General features: G+C 43.1%; 1 protein-coding gene across 5 annotated transcripts in view; it reads left to right on the top strand.

Moving 5' to 3' along the window:
* Positions 1 to 22,785, top strand: part of PFKL (phosphofructokinase, liver type) — a 62,009-nt gene that overhangs the window by 37,332 nt on the left and 1,892 nt on the right. For all 5 annotated transcript variants that reach the window (XM_061636561.1, XM_061636562.1, XM_061636559.1 and 2 more), the window contains 10 exons: positions 1,808 to 1,871; positions 3,231 to 3,377; positions 3,714 to 3,784; positions 6,001 to 6,088; positions 6,720 to 6,872; positions 15,699 to 15,863; positions 18,959 to 19,020; positions 20,713 to 20,824; positions 21,216 to 21,315; positions 22,499 to 22,604. In XM_061636561.1, the coding sequence (XP_061492545.1) occupies positions 1,808 to 1,871; positions 3,231 to 3,377; positions 3,714 to 3,784; positions 6,001 to 6,088; positions 6,720 to 6,872; positions 15,699 to 15,863; positions 18,959 to 19,020; positions 20,713 to 20,824; positions 21,216 to 21,315; positions 22,499 to 22,604 (1,068 nt within the window). The remainder of the gene's footprint in view (positions 1 to 1,807; positions 1,872 to 3,230; positions 3,378 to 3,713; positions 3,785 to 6,000; positions 6,089 to 6,719; positions 6,873 to 15,698; positions 15,864 to 18,958; positions 19,021 to 20,712; positions 20,825 to 21,215; positions 21,316 to 22,498; positions 22,605 to 22,785) is intronic.

Raw genomic sequence — 22,785 nt, 5'->3', positions numbered from 1 at the left:
TGGATGAAGATAATCTGTTTCATCCTAGAGTACTTGCAATTGCTGTGCCACAGCCATCTCAATCATGTTCCTTAAAACAGGTATTTGCGACTGGGCGGTAGTTGTCACAAATCAATGGGTCCAGGGTGAAACTTTGCAGGAGTGGTTGGATCACTGCCTCTTTTCAGGGTGGCTGGAACCACTCCTTCCCACAATGATGCGTTGACCATATCCTGGATCCACTCAGTCAAACCCCCTCAGCAAGCTTTAATAATCCAAGAAGGGCAAGGGTCGAGAGGACATGTTGCTGGCTGCATCGTTGCAAGCACCTTGTCCACTTCATCAGGCCGCATCAGCTGAAACCGATCCCAAGACGTTGCAGTAGACGTTGCACTGGACATCTCACAGGGATTACAGTAGATGTGGATGGGGTATCAAGATTGCTACGGAGGTGAGCAACTTGACTCTCAAAGTGCCTTCCGTACAATTTACAGTGGGTCTCCGAAGGGTCTAAAAGTCCATTTCCTGGAGTTGACCCCTGACAATATGGAAAAGCTCCATTGGACGGCTACTTGAGGATGCTATGGTGGTAGAGAAGTGGGCCTTCTTCGCCACCCTCACCGCCACACAGTGGGCACAATTATGATGTTTTACTTGTGCCCGATCACCCTCGCAAGCACGTCTGTCACCACTTGTGCTCTAGCTGTCGTCCAGCCTCATTGCCCTTAGCTCACTGGTGTACCAAGGTGCAAACGGGGCTCCACAATGCCAGAGAAGGTGCTGAGGGGCAACTGTGTCAAGAGCCTGACACACCTCACTGTTCCACAGCGTGACAAGGGCTTCAACAGGGTCACCTGCTCTATCTACTGGGAACTCCCCCAGAGCATTCAGGAATCCAATGGATTCCATTAGTCTCCAGGGGCGAACCATTTTAATCTGTCCACCACCCCTGCAGTGGAGCATCGGAGCTGTAAGTCTAAACTTCACCAAGAAGTGGCCTGACCATGACAATGGTGTGACATCCATTCCCCCCATCTCCAGACCACCCCTTCCTCCATCTAGAGCAAAAACCAAGTCAAGGGTGTGCCCTGCCCTATGCATTGCGCCGGTGACAACTTGAAACAGCCCCATGGTTGTCATGGAAACCATGAAGTCTCAAGCCCGAACACTAGAGGCAGCCTCAGCATGGACATTGAAATCACCGAGGTCTATTGTTCTGGGCTCCTCCAATACCACAGCCGAGACGGCCTCCGCGAGCTCGGTCAGAGAAGGTGCCAGGCAGCAGGGTGGATGGCACGGCAGCAGCAACCCTAGTTTACTGTCTCCTTGGCCTTACACCAGGTGCAGGCCCTCACAGCCAGCTCCAAGACAGAGTGGCTCCCTGGTGATAGAGATGCAAGTTCTGTAGACCACAGCAACTTCTCCACCCCGCCCCTGTCCCTACAGCCTGTGCTGATGTTGCACTGAGTATCCAGATGGGAAATATAGGTTAAGAGGTCTGAGCATTCTTTTAGTATGCACAGTAGAGAGTTCACTTACCTTTCTTGAAATAGGTGGAAGTTTCCATAAGACAGCACTTCAGCTTTCAGGCAAAAGTTAAATTCAGTTAGAGATTCTACATACACAATGCATTTCATTGACTGTACTTCCTCTGGAAGAAAGAAAAGGGTTTTTTCTCCCCACTTTTAAAGGTATTACATTCTGCATCTTAACAGCACTCTTGAATCCAAACATGTGTGAGAGAGAGAAACTGTCTTGCAGATTAGACTTTGGCAGTGACCATGAGATGTTTAAGATGAAAGTAACTAATTGTGGACTTGTTTCACAGGAGCTTTGAAAACAACTGGAACATCTACAAGCTTCTTGCACACCAGAAGCTGGCACAGGAAAAGGTGAGGAAGCAAGGAAAAGTGGGCTATTTGAGTGTTTGTTTTACAGGTATCGTGCAATGTGAAAAGGAATGGATAAAGGGGGATAAATCCCATTTAAACCACTGGGGCTTGAGAGTGCCTAAATATAGGTGAGATTGCAACACATGGGTAATAAATTGCAATAAGGTCATTAAAAGTTTATTTATTTACTCCTGCTTTTCTATGATTTCATGAGGCTGCTCTTACTGTGGTGCTGTTTTGTTATTTTATAGGCTTCCTGTGTTTTGCTATTTTAATGGTTTAGTATTTATCGTTGTCTGTTTGTGATTGTATTGACACTGTTTTAGTTTTAATTATGTTGCTCTCTATAAAATTAATTTGTGTGGGCTGCGTTGTAAGGAAAATTTTCCTAAAAAGCTGGGTATAAATTATTAATTAAAAAGGTTTGTGTGCACAAGCATAAAGAAAAAGCCTCCGAAGCAGTGGGGCACAGGCCTAGGAGCTGCATCTGGTAAATTAATGAGGGAGGGTTTAAAAGCATGTGAGCAAATTGCACTTGCATCATAAGTTCAGGCACAGACAGTAAAAACAGTGTCTCCCTTTTGACTTGGAATCACTATATATGCTAGAAATCACACGGTATATCTAATAGTGCGTTCTCAATAAGATCATGAAAAAAGTGTGACTTCTAGACATCTCCTCATCCCATTTGCAGATCCCCACATCCTCGAAGCAGTTGGTTGCATGCCCAGCCTTTTTCAATAGAGGTTGGATGTGTCCTTACAGACCAGGAAAGAGCTGGTATCTGTACTGGAAAAGGTTCTGGCTTATTCTGTTCAAAGGAATGCAGAAGCAATCCTCTGGTTTCTGCAGGAAATTCCATTTGCCCTAATGTGTGCTGCATCCCAAGAACACAGGTCAACAGAACCATGCCCTGCTTCCTTAGTAGTCTGCATAGATGTGCAGGAAGATGGAGAGGGCATGTGGAAGCAGGACCTGAAGTTGTGGCTCTATGCAGCTCTGGACTCCTTTCATAGGGTGGGACAACCACAGAAATACTTGTCTCTCTTTCTAAAGCCAAAGTTTGGGCAAAAATGTTGTGAATTGTAATATGGCTATATGGTCTGCCCCTTGATCATTTCTTTTAGATGGATATTTAGGAAAAGGAGACACCTCTCAGTTAACCTTGCTGGAGTCCTTAAAAATACTTAACTGAAGTATTGCAGGGCAAGACACACAGTATCCTTACAAATCACTGTCTCCATAGCACAAGTACTTCCTAAGCGCTCCTTCCATGACCCTGGGAGTGTCAGTTCAATACTGCAGTGACTTGTTCAAGTTGCGTGTGGACTGCTTATTATCCTTTTCTCTTCTGTTCAGAGCAATTTCAGCATCGCCATTCTGAATGTGGGGGCCCCTGCAGCAGGCATGAATGCTGCAGTCCGGTCAGCTGTGCGCATTGGGATTTGCCAGGGTCACACAATGTATGTGGTGAATGATGGCTTTGAAGGCTTGAGCAAAGGACAGGTGAGTTTTTCTCTGATTGGTAGGGAGGAGGTTCTTCTTTCCTAGTCATATTCCTGTTTCTTTGTAAACCAGAAGGGCAACATTCATTTGGATCTCTATGTATTGTACTGTAAGACTGATCCTATTCAGGGAGGCTTTGGAATTTCTCATTAGAAGGGGGTGAGGAGGAGTTGGTACTAATAGGCTTTCAGGAAACACAAAACTAGTGTGATCTTCCCTTTTTAAATCACACTGTTTTCACTTCCATTTCCAAGGTTTGGGAGACAATCTGGTGTGATACAGTTGGGAATGACTGAACAAATAATGAAGGACTTAATAAAATGCTTCCTCTCGTAGGTCCGAGAGGTGGGCTGGCATGATGTTGCAGGCTGGTTAGGGCGTGGAGGATCCATGCTGGGGACCAAACGGTAAGTGACATCAAAGTTCACAGAGAGGTTCTCTGCAAATGGAGAAATTACAGAACTGAACACAAAGCAGACAGGACGGTGAAGATGTAACATTAGTGTTTCTCCATAATCTATTTTTCACTAAAACAGGATATTCTGAACCAGGGATCAGAAACCTTTTTGGTCTAGTGGGCCAGATCTTTATATTCCTGCCCACATGTCAGAGTTGGCTCGTGTGGATGAGGGGAGATAGTGACCAAACAGGATTGAAGTCCCCGTGTATCATCTTAAGTTTTCTGAAGGGTTCAGAGGCGGGAGAAAATTCCCTGTGGGGAACTCTCTTGCTGTCCCACACTAAACAGAAACTGGGGTAAGTGGACATGGTTTGGGGAAAACTATCTTGTGGGCCAAATTTGGCTTGTGGGCCAGAGGTTATCCACCCCTGTTCTAAATCTTTCCTGACCTTTCATGAAGATCGTCAAGAATGTCTTGCTACTTACTTTATTACTGAACTGTTACTGTAATTAAGATTTTGTTCCTACTGCCTTGCCTCTGCCATCCTGTTGCAGAAATGCATTTTTAATTGTTTTTCATATATGATTTCTTCTTAAAAATTATCAGTCCACTTCAACATCTTTCCATGAATGTTTACTTAATAACTCAACAAGCTTATCAAACCCAGCTTTTCCATCTACACATTCTTTGCTGTTCTATTATTTCCTTACCATGATCAACTCTTCCTCTTACCATAATCAGGTGCTTTCCTCCTTTGACGTTCTAGTATCTATTTCTTTTTCATTTCTTAGAACCAAACCTAATATGGCCAAGCTCCTATCTTATTTTTTCAGCTGTCGAAAATGAAAAATGCATGCCAAAATCTCCTTGGATAGTCATCATGTTGCTATTTTATCTTTACAGAGTCCTTCATTATTGCTAGTTCATGCCCTTTGGATGCTTTTATTTCTCTCTCATAGGATGCTTTTTCTGCCTGTCCTGAATGTTTTGGTGGCGTATAATAGACAAACTCAGTAATTTGTCTATACCCCACTCCTGTGCCAATTCTTCATTGTCACATTTGGAGTGTTTCCAAAATAGATATTTAGTGTGGAATTGCCATACTTGATTCACTCGTTTTTTACAGACCATCCACACAACATTGCCATCCAGTCATTGTCATCCTGTGTCAACATATAGCATGCAGTCTCTACAAGGACTGGTATTTAGACTTGTAATATGTGCAAAAGCCAGCTCTGGTATAGACATGAGTTTCATTGGACTGTTTCACCAAAGAAGAATACCTCTGGAATTCTATTCTTGTAGACTGTCTGGCAGGCAGAGTTTGCCTCATTACAGATCCTCAGACTCAGTTGTGCTGTGGCAGCTGCCTTGCCAGATAATCTTTGTGTATACATTGTTGCTTTATCCTGTTGCAGAGATTGTATTGCTAGAACAGTCACAGATTGCAAGCAGAAACTGATTTCCAAATAATTTGCAAAACAATTCCAGATGTAACAGTTTTGCATGTTACGTCTTTACCCTTTCCTGTACAAGCTCTGTTTCACTTGTACAATAATTCTTAAGGGAATGTAATAAGTAACTGCAATAACTATCTGCTATGTGAACTGGGTGGATTATGTTCCCTCACACAGGCAGCCTCTTTTTGCCTAGTTCTGGAGGTGAGAACAGACCACAGATTTTTATGAGCTAGCTGGCTAAGTTCTTCTTCCATTGGGCAATGGTTTATCTGAACATAAGAGTCTCTTCCAAAGCCTTAGAAGAGTATCTGGACTATTCTGCAATTGTTGGCATGGCCAAAGTGGGAGGAAGTTGGTTTATTAAACGTGTTTCCTCTTTTCCATTACTGGTCACAGGGCCATTCACTTTGCAGGAACCAATACAAAGAGCACATTGTGCCTAAGTGAGTTGCACTTACCATTCTGTGGGAGTGAATCTCTCTCTGCTTCCTTGGCAAAGAACATATTCTTTCAAAGGCTGGCCATTGCTGTGTGTCCTATCTTTGCTTCATACTATTATCTGGAAAGTGCCAATAGAGGTAAGGCAGCAGATTAATTTGGAAGGATTCTGAGGATATCTCTGCCTGCTTCATGGAATTAATTTCTCTTTTTTCCCCTTCACTGTGCTAAGACAATCATAGTCTAAAGCATATTCTGTAAAACAAGGGTATGAATGGAAAAGACAGGCACTGCTAACACCCTGTTTTGTTCTTGTTTTGCCAGAACTCTCCCAAAGACATGCATGGAAAAGATTGTTGAAAACATCCGGAAATTTAACATCCAGGCACTGCTGGTTGTCGGAGGATTTGAGGTGTGAGAAGCTCATTGGGTCCTTTCAAGACTGAATGAGAAATACCTCTCTCCCTTTTCTAAAAACCTAGGCCAAGCATGTTTGCACTGATATTGGTACTTCAGAGTGCAAGGCTGGTATTAAGACACAAAGCTATGTACAAATTTCTATCTGCAGCTCCTATTTAGCTGTAGCTCAGTCATAGAGCACATGCTTTGTATGTAAAAGGTCCCAGGTGCCATCCTTGGGATCTCCAAGTAAGGCTGGGAGAGAAGCCTGTCTGAAATCCTGGAAAGCTGCTGCTAGTCAATGCAGATAATCCTGGGCTATATGAACCAGAGGTCCAACTCTGTATAAGGCAGCTTCCTGTGCAGAGACAGTGAGTGTGTCTTTTCACTGGTCTGTGTGTCTTTTTTGCATAGTGCCTTTTGTTTCAACAATTGCAATCCTGACTATTTAGTAAACATATGCTGTAAGTAACTGTATATGAAAATATCTCTGGACTGATAGATACCCAGCTCGGAGATTGGATCAATTTTTTTAGTTAAGCTGCTCAAAGGTGCCAAATATCTCTTTATCCTATGCTTGCTAAGCCTAAGCATTGGGCTGCCTGTGTGTGGAACTACGTTTCTGACACTTTTGTCTTTCGCAGGCATATGAGGGAGTACTGCAGTTGGTGGAAGCGCGTGGACTGTATGATGAGCTTTGCATCGTCATGTGCGTGATACCAGCTACCATCAGTAACAATGTCCCTGGCACTGACTTCAGTCTGGGATCCGATACAGCTGTCAATGCTGCCATGGAGGTAAGATGGGTGTATCCAGTAGCCGTAGCATCCAGGGAACTAGGGATGTTGGGAGATGAATTCCTCTTGTATATATCAGATATTCTGGCTAGAAAAGTAGACAAGGTGGAGGGGGACAAAACATGGAGTAATGCAGAATACATAACCCACCCAACCCCTCCAAACAGTAGAAACTCTGCTCAAGGCCACATTTGAGACTGTACAACAGATACTGCACATTTTCAAGTATTTTCTCACTGCTGTATGGGCTAGATGTAACTGATTCTCAAGAAGCCAAATTCTGGGCCTGCCTACACAGCTCAAGGCTTGATTATTCAAGATATTTACAGGTTTTGGCATATCGTCTCTCAGTTCTTGGAGAACCAACTAGCAGCTAAATCCAAACAGCATTTTTTAAAAGGAAGAGTTTATATAAACAAGGAAAGGAGAACCTTCCTATGGCCCCCCAGATGTTAAGATTCCAACTCGCATCAGCCGTAGTCATCATGGCCAATAGTCGGGATGATGGGAGCTGTAGTTTGTTAATCCAGGGAGTCGGGATTGACTTGAAGGCAGTCCATTTCCATTTTTCCTAATCAAGTAGTGCATACCATGCCAAGTCCTTGCCACTGCACTAATGCTAATTGGGTCCTTCAATCAGGATTTGAATTTTCACACGTCCTTCATCTTGGTCCAATCCCGCTTTCCATATATGTTCTGCATATAGATTAAACAAATAGGGTGATAAAATACATCCATCTCATACCCTTTCCTATTGGGAACCAATCGATTTGTCCATATTCTGTCCATACAGTAGCCTCTTGTCCAGAATACAGGTTGCGCATCAGGACAATCAGATGCTGTGGCACCCCCATTTCTTTTAAAGCATTCCATAGTTTTTCATGATCAGCACAGTTAAATGCTTTGCTGTAATCTATAGAGCACAGGGTGATATTCTTCTGAAATTCGGAATAAACCTCCCCCCTGGGATAAAAACCAAAGAAATGATGAAATTTTAAAAGGGGTAGGCCTAGAAGTCGGCATTGTGAGAGCAGGGGCACAGGATATAAATTCAGAAGAGCAAAATTACCACAGGCCAAACCACAAGTGCCAAAGACACTTGAAGAGAGACACTGCTTACAAGTGCCTGTACGCTAATGCTAGGAGCCTCCGAACCAAGGTGGGAGAACTGGAGTGCTTGGTCTTAGAGGAGAGCATTGATATAGTGAGCATAACGGAGACCTGGTGGAATGGAGAAAACCAGTGGGATACGGTTATCCCTGGATATAAACTATATCGGAAGGACAGGGAAGGACGTATTGGTGGCGGAGTCGCTCTATACGTGAAAGAAGGCATTGAATCCAGCAAGCTGGAAACCCCAAAAGAGGCGGACTCCTCCACAGAATCGTTGTGGGTGGTGATACCATGCCCCAGGAGGGACTTAATACTGGGAACGATCTATCGTCCCCCTGATCAAAATGCTCAGGGAGACCTTGAGATGAGATACGAAATTGAGGAAGCATCCAAACTAGGAAATGTGGTAGTAATGGGTGACTTCAACTACCCGGACATAGACTGGCCGCATATGTGTTCCAGTCATGACAAAGAAGCAAAGTTTCTAGATATTCTAAATGACTATTCCCTAGACCAGTTGGTCATGGAACCGACCAGAGGGACGGCAACCCTGGACTTAATCCTCAGTGGGGACTGGGACCTGGTGCGAGATGTAAGTGTTGTTGAACCGATTGGGAGCAGTGACCACAGTGCTATTAAACATACATGTAAATGGCCAATTGCCAAGAAAATCCAACACGGTCACATTTGACTTCAAAAGAGGAAACTTCACAAAAATGAGGGGATTGGTAAAAAGAAAGCTGAAAAAGAAAGTCCAGAGGGCCACATCACTCGAAAATGCTTGGAAGTTGTTTAAAAACACTATATTAGAAGCTCAACTGGAGTGCATACCGCAGATCAGAAAAGGTACCGCCAGGGCCAAGAAGATGCCAGCATGGTTAACGAGCAAAGTCAAGGAAGTTCTTAGAGGCAAAAAGTCTTCCTTCAGAAAATGGAAGTCTTGTCCGAATGAAGAAAATAAAAAAGAACACAAACTCTGGCAAAAGAAATGCAAGGAGACAATAAGGGATGCTAAAAAAGAATTTGAGGAGCACATTGCTAAGAACATAAAAACCAACAACAAAAAATTCTATAAATACATTCAAAGCAGGAGACCATCTAGGGAGGCGATTGGACCCTTGGATGATAAGGGAGTCAAAGGTGTACTAAAGAACGATAAGGAGATTGCAGAGAAGCTAAATGAATTCTTTGCATCTGTCTTCACAGTGGAAGATATAGGGCAGATCCCTGAACCTGAACTGACATTTGCAGGAAGGGATTCTGAGGAACTGAGACAAATAGTGGTAACGAGAGAGGAAGTTCTAGGCTTAATGGACAATATAAAAACTGACAAATCACCGGGCCCAGATGGCATCCACCCGAGAGTTCTCAAAGAACTCAAATGTGAAATTGCTGATCTGCTAATTAAAATATGTAACTTGTCCCTCAGGTCCTCCTCCGTGACTGAGGACTGGAAAGTGGCAAATGTAACGCCAATCTTCAAAAAGGGATCCAGAGGGGATCCCGGAAATTACAGGCCAGTTAGCTTAACTTCTGTCCCTGGAAAACTGGTAGAAAGTATTATTAAAGCTAGATTAACTAAGCACATAGAAGAACAAGCCTTGCTGAAGCAGAGCCAGCATGGCTTCTGCAAGGGAAAGTCCTGTCTCAGTAACCTATTAGAATTCTTTGAGAGTGTCAACAAGCATATAGATAGAGGTGATCCAGTGGACATAGTGTACTTAGACTTTCAAAAAGCGTTTGACAAGGTACCTCACCAAAGACTTCTGAGGAAGCTTAGCAGTCATGGAATAAGAGGAGAGGTCCTCTTGTGGATAAGGAATTGGTTAAGAAGCAGAAAGCAGAGAGTAGGAATAAACGGACAGTTCTCCCAATGGAGGGCTGTAGAAAGTGGAGTCCCTCAAGGATCGGTATTGGGACCTGTACTTTTCAACTTGTTCATTAATGACCTGGAATTAGGAGTGAGCAGTGAAGTGGCCAAGTTTGCTGACGACACTAAATCGTTCAGGGTTGTTAAAACAAAAAGGGATTGCGAAGAGCTCCAAAAAGACCTCTCCAAACTGAGTGAATGGGCAGAAAAATGGCAAATGCAATTCAATATAAACAAGTGTAAAATTATGCATATTGGAGCAAAACATCTGAATTTCACATATACGCTCATGGGGTCTGAACTGGCAGTGACCGACCAGGAGAGAGACCTCCGGGTTGTAGTGGACAGCACGATGAAAATGTTGACCCAGTGTGCGGCAGCTGTGAAAAAGGCAAATTCCATGCTAGCGATAATTAGGAAAGGTATTGAAAATAAAACAGCCGATATCATCATGCCATTGTATAAATCTATGGTGCGGCCACATTTGGAATACTGTGTACAGTTCTGGTCGCCTCATCTCAAAAAGGATATTATAGAGTTGGAAAAGGTTCAGAAGAGGGCAACCAGAATGATCAAGGGGATGGAGCGACTCCCTTACGAGGAAAGGTTGCAGCATTTGGGGCTTTTTAGTTTAGAGAAAAGGCGGGTCAGAGGAGCCATGATAGAAGTGTATAAAATTATGCATGGCATTGAGAATGTGGATAGAGAAAAGTTCTTCTCCCTCTCTCATAATACTAGAACTCGTGGACATTCAAAGAAGCTGAATGTTGGAAGATTCAGGACAGACAAAAGGAAGTACTTCTTTACTCAGCGCATAGTTAAACTATGGAATTTGCTCCCACAAGATGCGGTAATGGCCACCAGCTTGGATGGCTTTAAAAGAAGATTAGACAAGTTCATGGAGGACAGGGCTATCAATGGCTACTAGCCGTGATGGCTGTGCTGTGCCACCCTAGTCAGAGGCAGCATGCTTCTGAAAACCAGTTGCCGGAAGCCTCAGGAGGGGAGAGCGTTCTTGCACTTGGGTCCTGCTTGCGGGCTTCCCCCAGGCACCTGGTTGGCCACTGTGAGAACAGGATGCTGGACTAGATGGGCCACTGGCCTGATCCAGCAGGCTCTTCTTATGTTCCTTGGTCTGTTCCGTTGCCCAATGTATGTTTGCGATATGATTTCTGGTACCTCTTCCCTTTCTAAATCCAACTTTCACATCAGGCATTTCTCACTCCATTTATGGTAAGAGCCTTTGTTGTAGAATCGTGAGCATTACTTTACTTGCATGGGATATTAAGGCAAATAGTTTGATAATTACTGCATTCCCTGGGATCCCCTTTCTTTGGAATTGGGATGTATATTGAACACTTCCAGTCTGTGGGCCATTGTTTTATTTTCCATATTTGCTGGCAATTTTTGTCAAAATTTGGACAGATTCAGTCTCAGTAGCTGATAGCAACTCTGTTGGCATGCCATCTGTTCCTGGTGATTTGTTTCTTCCAAGAATTTTAAGAGCAGCTTTCACCTCACATTCTAAGATTTCTGTTTCTTCAACATACAGTTCTTCCATGAATGAATCTGTCGTCCTGGCATCTCTTTTATAGAGTTCTTCCTTTTATTTTATCTCGGTCAGTCAGTGTGTTCTCCTGTTGATTATTCAACATCCCTAGTCTTGATTTAAATGTCCCTTTCATTTCCCTAATCTTTTGGAATAGGGCTCTTGTTCTACCTTTTTGTTGTCCTCTTCTATTTCTATACAATAACTATTGTAATGGTTCTCTTTGTCCCTACGCACTAGTCGCTGCATTATTACATTTAGTGTTCTGACTGTGTTTCTGTCTCCTTTTGCTTTCCTTCTCTCTTTAACCATTTTAAGAGTTTTGTCAGTCATCCATTGAGGCCTTTCTCTCTTTTTAACTAGAGGTATTGTCTTTTTGCATTCTTCCCTGATAATGTCTCTGACTTCACTCAATAGTTCCTCTGGTTCTTTGTCAACTAAGTTTAAAGCCTCAAATCTGTTCCTTATTTGATCTTTATATTCTTCTGGGATGTTATTTAAATTGTATTTTGGCATTATGATTGCTTTCTTGTTCTTTAGCTTTACTCTGATTTTCAATATGACCAGTTCATGATCTGTACCACAGTCTGCTCCTGGTCTTGTTTTCACAGAAAGTATGGAACTTCTGCATCTTCTGATTCCAGTTATATAATCAATTTGATTCCTATATTGAGCATTTGGTGATGTCCATGTGTATAGTTGTCTTTTTGGTTGCTCAAAAAATTTGTTTGCAAGAAACAAATTACTGGCTCCACAAAATTCAGTAAGTCTCTCTCCTGCTTCATTTCTATTTCCTAAGCCCCATTTTCCCACAATTTCTAGTTCTTCTCTGTTTCTTACTTTTGCATTCCAGTCCCCCATGATATTCAGAGCATCCTATTTTGGTGTGTGATCAATTTCTTCCTGTACTTCTGTGTAAAATCTCTCCAGTTATTCTTCTTTTGTGTTTGCCAAGACTTGGCAGCATAGACTTGGATGATGGTTATGTTGATTGTTACGAATGGATCTTGAACTTCCTCATGAGCGGAGCTCACTAGAAATGCAAGTTCCCCTATAAAGAGAGTAGCAGGAACTTTTGCTGGAGTTACCCACACGCCACCCCCCAGAGCATGTATAATTTTACCCTTAACCCAATGACACATACACAGAAAGTAAAATAGTGATTTTATTTAGAGAGGAAACAAGGAAAAACATTGCAGTTTTACAATTACAGTTAACAATAAGCAGCTTTCTACGTATTATTCATTCAGCCAGCAACACTGGATAGACTAAAGCAAAGAGACTAACCGTATGAACACTTTCACATCAAACTCATCCACACAGAAAGAAAAAAGGAGAGAAAGAAGCACAGAAGTTGCATATACTTTTCCTCGAGAGTTGCAGCAAGACTAAGGCTGGGAGAGAGACTTTCGTATCTAGCCCAATGAGCCAAATGCTCTGCCCTTTGTAACCAGCGCTAGATTTGAAAGATCTCACTCAGATCCTTAGCCCTGAGGTTCTGCAAATTGTCCCAAAGATGCTAGAGTGCGTTGATAAGAAAGGCAGCTGTTGAGCCCTACCGAAGGAGGAACTGCCCTCCCCTTCTCACTCCTCATGTTTTATACCTTTTCCTAACTAAACTGACCCCAATGTAAACCCAATGTAAATGTCTCCAGGAAGATGTGGACGTGACAAATAAGAACAACAAAATAATTTAGGATCATCAGTCAAGGAATGTGTTGTTTTTCCAGAAACCATTCCTTGAGGGATTCCCAGATAATGACTGCAATCTCCTACCTGTGAACTTCTAATGTTCTGTCTCTTCCTTTAAGATTATCATAACGGTTATGCAGACCATTTCCTAGTTTGAAAGGAGCTATCCTGTCTGTTCCAAAGGCTTAGAAATGCACAATACTTCCTAGTTTGAAAGGAGCTATTCTGTTTCCTCCTGAAGGCCTAGATTATCATAAACATTTCTTTGTTTGAAAGGAGAGCCTATTCTTACTGGGTGACATTCCCCAAATTTCCATAGGAGTCAGGAAGTCTATACCTTCAGGTTTGCAAGATATTTACTCAGAGGTCACAGAGGGGCTGTCTCCCAGGAATCCTTGCTGTTGCTGGCTTTCCAAACTCTGGTTCACTGAGATGAATCAAAGATTAAAAATCCTCAGTATTTGATTCCTCATTATATGATATGGTTCCCATTAAGTCTCATTGATATCACTCGCTCAGAGCTTGAATTATAGTTCCTAATTGCTTTTGCTACATCACTTCTCACTATTTGAGCAACCCATTTCTTCTTAATTTATCATTTTCTGCATAAAATATTTTGCAGTTGCCTGATTGAAAGTGTCCCATTCCCGTTCACTCACGCCAAGTATTGTTCCTATTGTGTGTGTCGTACAACTCCGGACTCTCCTTTCGCATCTGTGCGCATCAGCCTCTGGGCTTCCTTTCAGCTTTGACCCAGTTGCGTCATTAGTCACAGCACTACTCATGCTTGTCCTTTGTTCTTCCCCAGTAACTCACTGAGTGCCTTCTGACCTGGGGGTCTCATCTTCCAACACTATCTCATGTTGCATTTTGGATAGTCTATTCATAGGGTTTTCATGGTAAGTGGTATTCAGAGGTGGTTTACCATTGCCAGGCCCTCCCTTAGCATGTGCAGGGCCCAGGGCAAAAGCATAGTTGGGGGCCCCCCACATTTGCTCCGGGTCACCGTCTTGGTCTTGGTCTTGGCCAAGTCGCCGTAGGTGCGCAGGCACCAGTCCCAGAACTGCCGGCCCAGCTCACTGTCCCTGGGGCGGCTACTGCTCACTGACCGCAGCAGGAGCGGCGGTGGCGGCTTCGGCATGGCGGGCAGGCGAGCGAGCCCCTGTCCCTGGCAGAGAGAGAGAGAGAGAGCGCTGCGCCCTGCCTGGTGTGGCGAAGGCGAGCAGGCAGGGAGGGAGGAGCTGGCTGGTGAGCAGATCGCCAAGCACGGGGGCCCCCAAAGCACGGGGCCCAGGGCAACTGCCCTGCTTCCCGGTGCCTAGCAGCAGCTCTGACCATTGCCTTCCTCTGAGTCTGGATGCATCCTAGTCTGGTGTCTCAGCTTTGGCCATTCTGCCTTGGGTGCCCCTGCTAGGAGTGTAGCCTCTTGGTCTAGACTCCTGACTGTATTACTCTCAGCTTCTTAGATACTCTCAAACCCCCTCACTACGTTAAGGTGTGCATCCGAGAGGCGGCTAGTATGGGTGGAGGTATTAAATTACACTAAAAGTCTCACATGCTTTTTCCTCATGGGGAAGAGGTTGCAACCCCTTTATCATTTTGGCTGCCCCTTTCTGTGCATTGTGCAGCTGTATGATATCCTTTTTGAGACAGAATGACAAGAACTATATCCAGAATTCCAAATGCCTCTGCATCCTAGATTTATATAAAAGGCATTATGATACTATTTTATGTTCAGTCCTTTTCCTAATAATCCCCAACATTTTTTTTTACCTTTTCACTGACATTACACTTAGACCTTTCATTGAGCAAGTACATCATAACATTGTTTTCCTGATTAGCCCCCGCAGGTTGAAACCTCCATCCACTTATGTGTGAAGTCAGTATTTTTTGCCACCTATGTATCACTTTACACTTTGAATCCCAATTTGCCATGTGGCATTGTTCATTCACTCCCATTGGAGAGACAGCATCTTGGAGCTCTTCACAGGCTGCTTGTGTTTTTGCTGTCCTGAATAGTTTTTTGTTATATGCAAAATTGCTCAGCATCCTTATATTTATATAAAAGGCTCTGTCCAAGCAAAACAGTTCTTATGATTTTATTTATTGTGAGATAAATAAAATAAATACATTTATTTATTTAAAGCAGTATGGGTCCTCTTAACACAATGCAATGTTGCTGGTCTGAATGTCAGATAATTAGAGTGGAGAGGGGCAACTTTTAGGGCATGTAGGCTGATCAGACCAGGAGTTAGTAGCATTGAGGAAGAAACTTACCAGAACAATTGTCAGGCATATTTTTAAATTAAGCTGAATGCATTGAACTCTTACAATAGGAAGCAAAATGACTTTTGAATAGTTTTTCACAAAAAAACAGTCAAGGGTAGTGGTGGTGATAATTCAAGCAATGTGATTCCAATTCTGTTGAATGTTGGGCTTGCTCTGCTGTGATCCCTAACAAGGGTTGCTCTCCATAACCAGATTCATCCCAGTGTAGCTGCATGGCCTGGCAGTGTGCAGTTTGCAGTTTGCAGACATAATTTAATGCCACCCAACATCTGGGCAATTAAGTGTTCTCTTCGTTCCTCCCCTTTCACTTTAGAGCTGTGACCGCATCAAACAGTCTGCTTCCGGCACAAAACGACGTGTTTTCATTGTGGAGACTATGGGTGGCTACTGTGGCTACTTGTCAACAGTGACTGGCATTGCAGTGGGGGCTGATGCTGCCTATGTCTATGAAGATCCTTTCACCATTCATGACTTAAAGGTGCGCTGGTGGTGAAATTTTGCATGTATGTAATGTGCTTATTGAAGTACTGCTTGAGTACCATGGGTTGGAAAAAAAAGGTTTCCCTGCATTAGTCACATGTATGAAGGGCAGGATACTGTATGATAATTGGGGTGGGGCAAAGGGAGAGACATGGAAAAGAGGTTGCTTCCTGTTGGGAATGTTTATTTAACTGCATATAGATGGTTATCAGGAACTGATAACTTGTTATTGATTTGTGTACTTTGTGTTGCAGCCTTGTAAGTGGCTTTAAACGATATTTGGAAAAGCAAAATATAAATTACATACAGTGAAAGCTTATTATAACACATCTCACTGTGCCATGGATTTGGATATACCACAGTTATGACCATGTCCCCTGAGTAAAATATACAGTATAGCAGTTTGCATATCTTTTAACTCACAAGATCAAAAAACGTGGCAGGTGCCCATTCTTCCAAACAACTTTCCTCACTTCAGTGCCTGTCTAGGAAACATCCCTGTTATCTTTTTGGTGCCTGTGGAAGACCTTCCTCTTTCAACAAGCCTTTTAAGTACAGACCTTGTTCCAGACTGTGTTTGTGCTGCAATTGCTTTTAAAGATGTTTTTAAATTTGTTTTTTAAAGATATTTTTAAGATGTTGTGTTTTAATATGTTTTTAAAGTCTTGTGCTTTTAAGATGTTCTAAAGTGCTTTTAGTGTTTCTGTTTGCCACCCTGGGCTCCTTCTGGGAGGAAAGGAAGGATATAAATGTAAATAAATAAGGCTCACCCCTTAAGGGTGAGCCTGAGCTGAAATCCAACCAGGGAAGGTTTCTCATTCACTCTTATATCAGCCTTGCTTTCTACTTTATTTTTTCTGTTCTACCTTGTTCTTCATCCTCAGCTTTCCTTTCACTAGTATGTCCTTCTGTTTGCTTCCCTGGGTGTTTTTGAACCATTTTTTCCTGTCAATAGTTCCTTTAATTTTTCTCCTGACATTCTCCCTGCCTGTTTCCCACCCTTTTTCCTTCCTGGCAGCTTTTTTCTAGGGATCGTTTATCACTCAAGTCTTCTCGGTTTTGGTTACTTCTCAAGCCTTTTATTTATGTATGTGGGTTTTAATTTGTTAGCTTATTCTTTCTTCAGTGTTGCCCTTCCCACTTCTTCCCTTCCCATTTTTTCCTTGGCTGTGGTGGTGGTAGCAGTTTGCCTTTTTCATGCATTTTTTTTCTTTCTTTTTTCCTCCAACACCCTATATCTGTTCCCAGTTTCCTTTTTCTACTCCTGGTTACTATTTTTATTAGTTTTGGTTGCTTCTGCTTCTGCCCCAATCCTCTTGTGTGTTTTATTTTTAAAAAATCATTCTAGGTGCCTTTCAGTGCAGTTTTCATTATGATGCAGAACGCGGGTGCATCCTTTATCCCCTGACCCCCACATTATAATGAGCTTTCACCGTATGTAGTAATATAAAATGCAAATACCCTCTCTCACATAAAACATGTTTTTCTGTGGGGACGAATGAAGTGCTCCCAGTGAATCCTGTAACTGTTTGGATATTGGAAGTACAGATGAGATGAATTGGCTGAGAGAGAAAGAAGGCATTTGGGCTGCCTGTGGTAGTAACTCCCATCATGAAAACCAGTCTACCTCCTTACAGGGTAAAGCAAGAGTGAGGCAGAAGAAATTAATTATCCCTCTGTCACCCTTTCTTGCTACAGGAAATCTTTGCTCCAAAGCCCAAGAAAGTGAATGTCTGGTTGGAAGGGTGAATAAAAAGAATAACTCCCTGTAAACATCTGCTAGCCTAGGAGTGGGCAACCTGTGACCCTGAGGACCTTTTGTAGTCTTCAATCCAACTTCATCCAGCCCTTGGCATATTTTCTTGTGACTAGCAAGGTGGAGGGAAAGGGGATGGCTGAAAGAGAGAGGAAAGGGGTGGTCCCATCCACTTTTAACTCTGGCTCCACCTACTGCTGGTATCAGCCCCTGATAGGAAATAGGTTGCCCATGTACCATGGTAGTATCCCTCTCTCCTTGTGCCATATTTTCTCTTATGCCCCACATTTTGGGAGGAGGCATCATATAGGTTCCAAGGAGAATATTTGTATGGCAAGAGGAAGAAAAGATGTCTGAGTTGGACTTTACATGACTGGGGAAATGAGCCTGGGTGAGAGTGTAGCACAACACTCCTATATCAGTAAGGCTCCTATTAGTGAAATAATTGGTAATTAAATATTGCCACACTCAAAATCGCCTTATATATACATTTGTCCTGAAAGGCGCATTGTATATGGCAGGGTGGGGAACAGTGCTCCCCACCCCTCATGGGCCTTGTTGACTTTGATTGCCAGCAAATTCCGGATCATAGGGGAAGAGCAAGTTATCATCTGATGGTAACCACTTCTCTCAATGTAACTATTCCATCTCTGACTTTTTCCATTCTTGTTTTCAATGGAACCATTTGCCTTTGCCATATTTATTTACTTTGCCAAAAATAGTTATATACCACTATTAGTTAAAATTTTTTAAAGATATTTACACCATATATAAGTGCATGCTAAAACCATGTAACATTTTAAAATAAAAAAGCATTAAATATTGCAAAAAGATGCGTGCTGGGAGTGAACACACATTAGCTAAAAGAGTTTACTACAAGACATCCTTCCGCAATCTGGTGCCTTCCAGCTGTTTTGGACTAAAACTTCCATCATCTCTGGTCATGCTGGCAAGGGCTGATGGGTGTAGGAATCCAACAGCATCTGGAGGGCACCAGGTTGTGGAAGGCTTACTTAAGGAATTTGTTCCATTGAGATCAGTATAACGGATGTTCATATAAATGTGTTGATATCAAAAACAACAATGACCTGGGTTTCTTCAATTGCTAAAATACTTTGCTTTCCTCATGTCTAAGCTTTTCTTCTCATTTGTTTGTTGCACTAATGACTATTGATTCTAGCACAATCGGATGCGAGCAAAGCATTTATGGTCTTATCTAATCTCATTCTCTCTGTAGCTCAGAAGTGACATTTCCTCCTCCTTTTGTCTGAAGAGGTGTTTTCTCTTTAATCAGCAAAAGTCTGTCCAATGAAAACAATTGGTCTTTGTCTTTCCAGGCAAATGTTGAACATTTGACTGACAAAATGAAAACAGAAATTCAGAGAGGCTTAGTACTTCGGTGAGTTGTGGAAATGGCTCTGAAATGGCCGTGCTTCAGTTGTTGAAGGTGGAAATCTTTAGTGTAATTTGAGATTGAAAAAGATTGAACCTCAATAGCTTTTATGATATACTGTTTTATATAAGTGCGCTGACCCTATGACAACAGTGTTTTAAAGAGACTGAAGTGATAGCTGATAAAGCCAGCAAGAGATCTGGGACTCAAAATGGGTCCATCAGAATGTGGGGTTTTGTTTTCATTCAATGTACAAGAAATGAGGGAGCAAACATTGCACTCAGCAGAGAGAGAGGGAGTCCAGTATGCTACACTAGATCTCTGGGAGGGGTTGAGAACCTGTGGCCCTCCAGATGATGTTGGACTCCCAACTCCAATCAGCCCCGGTCAGAATGGTCTGTGGTCAGGAATGATGGAAGTCGTAGTCCAGCAATTTGGATGGTCACTTGTTCCCTGCCCCTGAACTATGGAAAGCATCTGCGAGTAGTGCAGGATGCTATCACTTGCTGGATCACAGAGTTGACATTGTTCTCTGTGTTCTCAGCTGACCCAATCCCTGACGTATTGCCAAGACTTACATCTCTGTAGTGTGGCTGGATAGTGATTCAGCAGAAATGAAGGGATTTGCAGCCTAGAAACCTCTGAAACACTGAAAAGAGATGGATGGTTAGAAATGTGATGAGATTGGGCTTGGTTCCCTGTCAGGTTGGAGGTTTGATGGATTCTATAGCAGTCCTGCAGAAAAAGGACAGAAGAGATTCCTCAAGTGCAAAGCTAGCCCAGTAGAGGCAGTGCCAGTGCTCAGTAGCTGATTTAGCTGTGTTTTATTTGTCTGCAATGTTGGTATTTGTCTGAAACTCAGTTCCCCATGTAGGCCTGGCAGAGCTACAAGTTGGAAACATTCAGTTCTTCACACTTCTTGGATCATAAGTGGCTGTTCCCCATAGCTCTTACCACTTGCTTTTGTTAACTTATGCAAACTCACTTCATTTTGATTTTACTTTCTTTAAAAACTATGTTCCCCTTGTTTCAGAATTAAAATCAAAGCACCATACAGAATTTAAAAAATCAAAAGTATTAACTACTAAACGGTATATCCTGAAAAACCCAATAGAAATGCAGTGTAAAGAGGTAAATAAAAATCAGGAACCACTCACTGAATCAAAGATTGTCTTCACTTGCCTTCCGAAGGTTAAAAATGGGTGACCCTACTGTGTTTCTGTTGGACGTTCCAGCAAGAAAGCCCTGCCCTTTGCTCTTGCCGAGGAGCAGAGGAGGAAACCTGAAGCAGGGGCCCTCCTTATGAGCTACAAGGGCAGGAAGCCTTGCATAGAAGGAGCCACTCCCTAAGAAACACCATATTCAGCCACAGAGGGACTTCAGAATTTAAAATCGGCACCTTGAGTTGAGCCTCTTTCTATGCTGTCTTTTGTGTGACAGATGTAGTCATACTCACTTAGTGTGTCAAAGGGGAGGGGCTGTAGCTCATTGGTAGAGCACACGCTTTGCATGCAAAAGATCTCAGGTTCAATTCCCATCATTTCCCAGAAGGGCTGGGAAAACATTCCTTTCTGAAACCCCAGAAAGCTACTGCCGTCGGTGTCAACAGTACTGAGTTAAGATAGACTGATGGGTCTGACTTGCTATTAGGCAGGTTTCTACATTTAAATTGCCTTCTTACCTGTGCTTTCTCCTTAGCAATGAAAAATGCCATGAGCACTATACCACTGAGTTCCTCTACAACTTATACTCCTCTGAGGGGAAGGGAATATTCGACTGCAGGATCAACGTCCTGGGCCACCTCCAACAGGTAAGTGGGGCTACGTTGTGGGTTGCCAAGAGGTGATGTGAGCACAGGTCACTCAAGGATATAGCTGATTAAAATATTTGTAGTGGGGAAAGGAAGAAAGGTGGATATTAACTGGGCAGGGGGTGGAATTGTTGCAAGTACTTAACCTGAATACCTTTTGTCATCCACAAAAATACCAATTAGCAGCTTCTTCCATTCAGAGCTGTGTAGGGTCATGCCAAGGTCCTGTTTTCCATCCTGCAGCTGACTTGGCCTTCCCCCCCCCCGCTTCGTTTAACTATCTCCTTTTTGCAGAAGATACATGCAAAATAACAGATCAGCCTGGCCTCTCTTGCAGCAGGCGTGGCATAATCCTTTTGGCCCTGCCTCAGTTTCCTGTTTCTGTCTCTAGGGAGGTGCTCCAACACCCTTTGACCGCAATTATGGCACCAAGCTGGGTGTGAAAGCTGTATTGTGGATGTCAGAAAAGTTGAAGGAAGTTTATCGCAAGGGTATGTCGAAAGAACCATCTTGGGAATGGAAAATGTTCCCTGCAGCGTTTTGTGTTGGGGAAGATGCTCAGGATAACTTTGGTAGAATGGGCTGTACCTGTTAAGCACCATGCCCTCGACTGCCTGTCGAACACTGTACTGTTGCTAATCAACTGAGCAGAGGGATTAAGGAAGTCTGATAAAGAAGTTACTTGCAGGTGAAGCACCACTGCTACTGTAGTAAGGGACAAACGCCTTGAGGCTGCTCTGCCTCTGAGCTTCCCTTGTGTCATGAAGGATGGGCCATTTCCTGTCACGTGCCTACTTACTCCAAAGAAAGGGGAAGAGGAGCATGGCCACATCTTAGTCTCTAGCAGAAACTGTTGACATTGTTGGCCTGGTTGAATTTCAGCACCTCTACTTTAGGCCTGTATATACTCTGTGTTGTAGTCAGTGCTGTTTTGTATGCAACCAGATTACAACAGGAATGGGGAACCTATGGCTCTCCAGATGAAGTTGGACTCCTATCAGCCCCAGCTAGCATGGCCAATAGTCAGCACTAATGGGAGCTGTCATCCAGCAATATCCAAAGGAGCACAGCTTCCCCCACCTATGTCTAATGGCAAAGGTGTTCCTTTTCAGATTCTTCTCCTACCACCACTAACAACAGCAACATCATTATACAGGGCTAACTTCTGTCCAAGCCACAAATGCCTTTTTGGCTATGAAAAGCAATGCTTTAGCCCTATAGTAGTCCTCTTAAAGCATGCTTTGCAAAAGAAAGTCTTGTCCTCAAAACAAACAAAGCTAATGATAATCATACTCACCAGGGCCTAGCCATGACAGTTCAGGGTTATGTTCCCCCCAAAATTGTGATTTGAGGCATCTTGCCTGTCCTCAAAAGGATTACCCCATCCTAAACTTAGGCCTCATTGGTGGGCTGTGCTTGTGTTATGAAGTAACTGAGTGCTCTGTGGGACTACTCATGAGGGCAGTGCTTCAGTATTTGTCCATATTCAGTGAGAACAGTAGGCCTTTTTTAGCCCTGCTAAGTGCTAGAATTGTAGAAGCCTCTGTAGCTACTGGCTTTCTGCTGAAAACCTCCAGGGTAACCACATCCAGTCACCTCCAAGGAATACCAGGCCATTTGGTTGATGTCAGAATTGCCTGGCACTGCAGGTAAAAATCCTTCCTGTTTCCACAGGCCGGGTGTTTGCCAATGCTGCAGATTCTGCCTGTGTGATAGGCCTGAAGAGGAAGGCTGTGTCCTTTAGCCCTGTGACTGAACTCAAGAAAGTCACAGATTTCGAGTAAGTAGCACTCCTTTCGCCATCTGAGTCATGGGATATGAGATTCTGGCAACATAGAGGACACTTCCTGTCGCATTGTAAGACATATCTCATGGAAATAAGTAGTGGGCAGATTGGCAGTGAGGTGTTAACTATGGTTCTCTCAGCTCCATTTTATATTTATTTTCTAAGGAAAGTGGAA

The sequence above is a fragment of the Rhineura floridana genome, chromosome 7, assembly GCF_030035675.1.
Source record: "Rhineura floridana isolate rRhiFlo1 chromosome 7, rRhiFlo1.hap2, whole genome shotgun sequence".
NCBI lineage: Eukaryota > Metazoa > Chordata > Lepidosauria > Squamata > Rhineuridae > Rhineura > Rhineura floridana.
The sequence above is the reverse complement of the archived record's forward strand: the minus strand, read 5'-3'. Positions and strand labels throughout refer to the sequence as shown.